Source organism: Zootoca vivipara, chromosome 1, assembly GCF_965207765.1.
Source record: "Zootoca vivipara chromosome 1, rZooViv2.hap1.1, whole genome shotgun sequence".
Lineage (NCBI taxonomy): Eukaryota > Metazoa > Chordata > Lepidosauria > Squamata > Lacertidae > Zootoca > Zootoca vivipara.
The window spans coordinates 43280930-43286929 of record NC_142582.1 but is presented as its reverse complement, the minus strand read 5'-3'; the positions used below and the strand labels follow the sequence as shown (position 1 = coordinate 43286929).

The window sequence follows — 6000 nt, the reverse complement described above, 5'->3', positions numbered from 1 at the left end:
CCCTACCTCGGATGGGTGGGTTTTTGTTTGTTTAGCTGGGTGGGTGGGGGGAGAATATCACTCGTGGAACAAATAAGAGAAGGGGGATCGCCGGCAAAAGCTGAGGAGGAGGTGGAGGTGGTGGTGGGTGGGGAGAGAGAGAGAACGACCAGAGAGCAGGTCTGAACAATAGAGAGGAGAGGGGCGGGCGCAGCGTGAGGCGCTACTGGTGTGTGTGTGTGTGTGTCTACACGCCTTTGGGGTAAGAAGAAGAGGCGGAGGAGGCGGGGACCCCCCCCCCCGGAGGACAGGCAGGAGTAGTCGAAGATCCCAACAGACCCCCTGGCAGGGATGGGGCTCGCCCGGGCTGGCTGCTGCTGAAGGCTCCTCCATCCCTCCCCTCCCTGCTTTCTCTTCCCTACACGCCCTCCCTCCCCCTCCCTCCCTCCTCCTGGCCTGTGTGTGTGTGTGTGTATGTCTCCTGCTCTCTCTCTCTCTCTCTCGCCCCTCTCCTCTCCTCCTCCTCCCCAACTCACTGGATGTTACCCAGCCGCCGGGATCGTTGCTGCTGCTGCCGTGACTGCTGCCGCTGAGCCCCCTGCTTCTCCTCCCCGAGCCCAGCCATGAACCCCGCCGAGGGGGCAGCGGAGGAAGGGGCAGTTCCCGATTCCGAGGTGGATGCCTTTTTCCGAACAGGTAAAGAGCAGAGGGGCGGCGGCGGCGGGGGCTGGTTGGGGAGACAGGCTGGGCTGCCAGCGCCCCGGCGAGACCTGGAGGCGAGATTTGGTGATGTGTGTTGTGTAGACAGTGTTCATATCTCGGGTGATGGTTTACGTTGCGGAGCGTGTGATGTTGAATTCCCTTTGTTTTGAGGGAAGCAGGGGGAAGGTATTTTTTTGGGGGGGGAGGGCTCCCCTAAAGAAGGGGATCCCCAATTGATCCCCCCCGGATTCATTGCCTCGTCTTCCGCTATACATTGTTTCCCCACACCCGTAATTATTGGACGAAAATAAAAACCCACCACCACAAACCAAACCCACTTATCGTCTCCTCTGTATATCCCAACCCCCTCTGCCCTCCCCCTGCCGCTCCTCCGGAACGACAGACAGACACTTTCGAGGGAGAAGCCGCCGTCTCCAGGCACAACGATGGTTTTTGTGCGCTGCGCTTTGGGTTGTTTCCACGGATCTGGAAAGGGGGCAAACTGTTGGCTGTCAGTCCGTTGTACGAGGCAAAGCAGACTGATATTTCGCTCTCCGTCCTGCTGGTTTCATCCCATATATATATGGGATGAAACCTATATACAGTATGTTGAGTTTCCTGGGCTTCATGGCTAGTGGTTCATCAGTATTATACATACAGCATATAACCCACAATGCTGCGTTTCGCTTTTCGCACAGGAACGGGGCGATCTTCGATCACTTTTGGGAAACCTGAGAGCAGGCTTGGTTGCAACCCATCCACTACACGCTCGCACCCCTTCAGATCGCCTGCTGTACTTCAGGCTCTTTAAAACATCACGAAATCTTCCCCAACCTACAGCCTTAAGTCGAACGAGGGGCTGAATGATGGTGTGTGCCTCTTGTGTAGACTAGGCGAGATGCTGGCTTCTTAAAGACGCCTTTTAAGCTTGGCTGGTGTACAGGTTGGGTCTGGCGATGGAGCCAGAGGCTTAGATATTAGCCATCTTTGAGCTGCTGCCTCAATCTATGTTACCTTGCTGGATGAGTAAGGAGAGTGAGGATCCTGGGTGGGGAGGAGAATATTCAGGGACCATAAATAGTTATTGTGGAACCTATTTGACCCCCCTCCCTATTCTGCAGGTAACAAATCTGTGCTTTTAGTCTCGATGACATGTTTGAAATTGCACCAAGATCCCTATTTTTGTTTGCAGATCTTAGTGCTTTGTGTCTCCCTTCGATTATCCCTGATGAAATCTTTGCATAAATCCCCTCCTTGGCTCCTGGCTCCACTTGTGCACTGTGTTAGCCAACCAAGCAGTATGTGTAGCTGTGGGTGTTTGCATTCATATGTGCGTGAAGACCTCGCTGGTGTGGATTTTTGGTTTTCAGCAAGGTATAGGCTTTTCTGCTGTGAACTTTCCAGGCAAAGTCTTTCAGTAGGTGATTTTAGAGGGCATGTCAAGATGTAATTCAGTGTCCTGGGGATTGGTGTTTGCTCTCTGGTTTCAGGGGAGGGTACTAACATAACAGCAGAAGTTTGAATACAAGCAGCTGCGCCTACATCAGAAGAGAGCATGATGGGGGAGGGGTGGTTGTGAAACTTGCATGTACACAGGAGAGCCCTATATGTTTGGTCTTAAATTGTGTTCTTAGCTCTGATGAAAGTATAAGAAAAAAAAAACCCTACCTCACAGTCCTCCAGTGTTTTCCAATTCCACTAGCAGAACTTCCATGGGGAGGGGGAGACTTACAGGCAACTTGGCAGAGCCTTAATTAAGGATAGTGAAGGATTAAATGCTCCCTTTAGATGGAGGCTTGACCCTTCCAGACTGAGGCTGTTTTTTACTCCTGCAACTACAGCTGCTTTGCTTTTCCAGCTGCCTCTCTCTCCTGCTTTGGTTCAGGCCTGATCATCAGTCACGCGGAGTGTTCCTCCAGCCACAGCAGAACAATCGCATCATCGCCCAAACTTTTCAAGAAGTTTATTCCTGCAGATCCATGACAGGCCCCCTGGCTGCCCTCCATGGAAGGCTGCACCCCATTTATGTGAATATGCTTTGATCTCAGAGGATAAGTATAATAAGGTCTGGCTGTGTGTATATCTCAGGAGCCACACGGTGCTGATGGATATTTGCCTGTTGATACCTTAAGAAGGCTACAAGCAAAGCAATTATAGATTTCTCATAGCCCTCTGGTGTGCAAGTGCCTTTGGGCTGTGCATGGTTTAATGGACGCTATTAAAACAATTTTCTCCAGCCCAGCCACCCCCCACCCCATGCCTTTAGTTCTACAGACTGTTGGCTTTTCATTCAAATGTTATTTCAGAGTGTGTGTTTAGGTAACTACTCAGTGACACTTCTGCTGCAAGAAATGCTACTAAAAATAATGTTCTGATCAGATGTTTCCTTTTCTGATTGCTCTGCCATAAATTCTATACCAAAATAATCATGATTATAATCCTGTTTAGGTGCCCCATGGATTTCCTGGAAGATTTCTTGGCATTAATATCCATTGACGTTTGAGAAGCTTCTCCTTCCATTGCACTTTTGTACATGCTATGATTTAGTTTCACACAAGAATTTGTTATTAATTCATAGATGCAAAGAAGTGTCATTTGTTTGTAATGATAAGTTAACAGGCAGACTTTTAAATTAATACAAAGAATTATGAACAACAGCGAGTGAGTGTGAAAGACAGATCTAGGCATTTGGCTGTGGGCCCAAGCATGGCAAAATCAAATCTCTTCTTATTGGGGAAAAAATCCATTTATCTAGGGAGACTTCTTGTTCTGTTGGTTCTTTGCTTTGTGTATGCTTGTGTTCTGAGTGCTTAGAGTTGCCGTTCTCAGTGTTAATAGATACCATAAAATGGAAGGGGAAGGAGATGCTAGCAGTCAACAAAGTATTCAAGGAAGTAACTCTAGTACAGAGAGCATTCATAAACAACCAAATGCTGTGTTTTAATCCAGAAACAATAACCTCTGTGCTGAAAATTTCCATTGGTGCAATTAGAAAGGACTTTGGGTCATTGATCTATAGCACTACAGTTAATTTTTTAAGTTTTTCCCTGAAGTCTTAGTTATAGTATGCCAACTCTTGCATGATCAGGGGCCACCTTGTTCTCCAGATAGTGCTCTGACGAATGGGAGGATATGTTGCTCTTGGAGATGCACAAGCACCCTACTCCTCCTCCAAAATGTACTTTTGTAAGTGCTCATATCAGATGCTTGCAAAGGTCCAAGGGTGCCCACGAAGTGCCCACCACAACCTCTTCCTCCCCCTTCCTCTGCTCCAAGCTGCAGATACCTAACCTTGAGCTGGGAGAAGGCTGAAGTGGCAGGTAGCCCCAAGCCCCAGCAGAGCATCTTTTCCTGCTGGGAACCCTGACTTTGTAGCCCAAGTCACTGAGGGAGGGGGAGGGAGATGTTTTATTTGTCCTTTGAAGTGCTTGCCACTGCATCTTCTGCCACTTTTTAGCTGTTCCAAAGATAAGTATATGGACTTTGGGGCAAGGAAAGTGAGAGGTGGCAGCAGCTTGCAGGATCAAAGCAAGCACATATTTGCTGGTCCTACTTGAAGAAGGCTTCTAACAGAAGGTTTCCCAGTGGTGAAAGTGGACAGAGGAAAGTTTTCCTTCATCTCTCATAATAATAGAACCCAGCCACCCAGTAAAGCTGAATGGTGGAAAATTCAGGTCAGACACGAAGGGACTTTTTCACACAACACATGGTTCACATAGCAGTGTGGAATTTGCTGCCACAAGATGTAGTAATGGCAAAGAACTTGGACAGCTTTAAAGTCGGATTAGACAAAGTCATGCAGAATCAAGCTATAATTGGCTAATAGTCACGATGGCTGTCTATAGCCTCTGGTATCAAAAGCAGTGCCTAAGAATACCAGTGTCCAAGTGGGAGTGCTGTTGTGGATTTTCTGTAGACATCTGGTTGGCAACAGAGAACATGATGCTGGACTTGATGGGCCTTTGGTCTGATCCACCAGTCTTCTTTTTATGCTCTTAATTTATGGAGCATATGCACCCTGGCACAGTAAAAATTCAAACAAGTATGTACATTGACATATGTGAAATACAGAATTAGGGACATAACATTGCAGCATGGAATGTATTTAATTTTCACAATTTGAAAACCTGATTCTTTTCCTTCTGAGTGAAACTCTGGAAAGAAGGAAACTTTTCCCCCCTTACAAGTGAAACATTTTATCAGACCCTTGATTAAAGTTTGGGAGAGACCAGATAAAATTACTTTTGGGGTCACATCTGGCACTATCTCTGCTAGTTGGCCATTCCATAGGTGATGATGGAAAGACCAAGAAGGTATAGGAACAAACAGCTTCCTTGTATCTCCTCAATAAGCCCATCTATAAAGGTACATTTTGTTGTTGCAGATTAATCCACTCACTGATTCTTTCAGTACATAGTTGCCATTCCGGTCCAGGATATATTCTCAGCATAATTTATAGCCTGCTGCTTACTCATCAGTGCTAGATTAAACCCTGGGGAGGCCCCATGGCAGTCGAAATCTCTCCCCACACTTGCAAATTATCTCCTGAATTACGTTTTTTATTTTACCAGCCAACAATTTTAATAAACCAAGAGGTGGTGCTCCTAAAAGGCGTGGGGCTCATAGACTGGTGCCTGATCTGCCTTTTTGGTAATGTGGCTCTGTTACTCATTACACATAGTCACGAATAGAGCACTCTGAAATTCTACATAAATGTAGCATTCACCATGGCCAGTGATATTGAAAGTCACAGATATATCTGTAGAATGAACAGGTTTGCAATCTCCTCCCTCTCTCTTTTCTGATCCTGGTCATCCACCACCAGGATGACCAAGGCACTTTCTTTACCATAGCTAGGCCAGAAACTGGACTGAAATGGATCCAGGTATCGAGTATTACCTATAATTCCATCTTTTTCCAGCACCTTATTTTAAAAAGTGGTGCATCGTATACCGGGAAATAATGGCTCACATGAGCTGGACCTAAATTTTTAAGAGAATTAGAACCACCACTTCTTTCAAGGCAGCAGGACCTTACTTTCTCTCAAGGAAACGTTAACCACAACTAAGACTCAAGTTGATTGCCCACCTTTGACTGCTTTATGAGGGAAGTGTAAGGATCTAAAGAACATGTGAGAGCTCTCAAGCCTCCAAGCAATTTGTCCCTCAATCTAGAAAAGCTAAGAAGTATCCATCACAAGCTGACCAGATGGTGTTCTAGCTACAGTGGTCCCTTGACTTACGAAGTACTCGACTTATGAAATTTCAAGTTACGAACGAAAAAAATGGTCACACGCTTACTTTTTTTTCAACATCCGAA

The 6000-nt window shown here is 46.5% G+C and overlaps 1 protein-coding gene across 1 annotated transcript in view; it reads left to right on the top strand.

Annotated features, from left to right (window-relative positions):
* Nucleotides 1–439: 439 nt before the first annotated feature.
* KALRN (kalirin RhoGEF kinase) overlaps nucleotides 440–6000 on the top strand; it is a 367102-nt gene continuing 361541 nt past the window's right edge. Inside the window, exon 1 of the mRNA XM_088652331.1 lies at nucleotides 440–675. Coding sequence (XP_088508457.1) covers nucleotides 603–675 — 73 coding nt within the window. The 5' untranslated portion in view covers nucleotides 440–602. The remainder of the gene's footprint in view (nucleotides 676–6000) is intronic.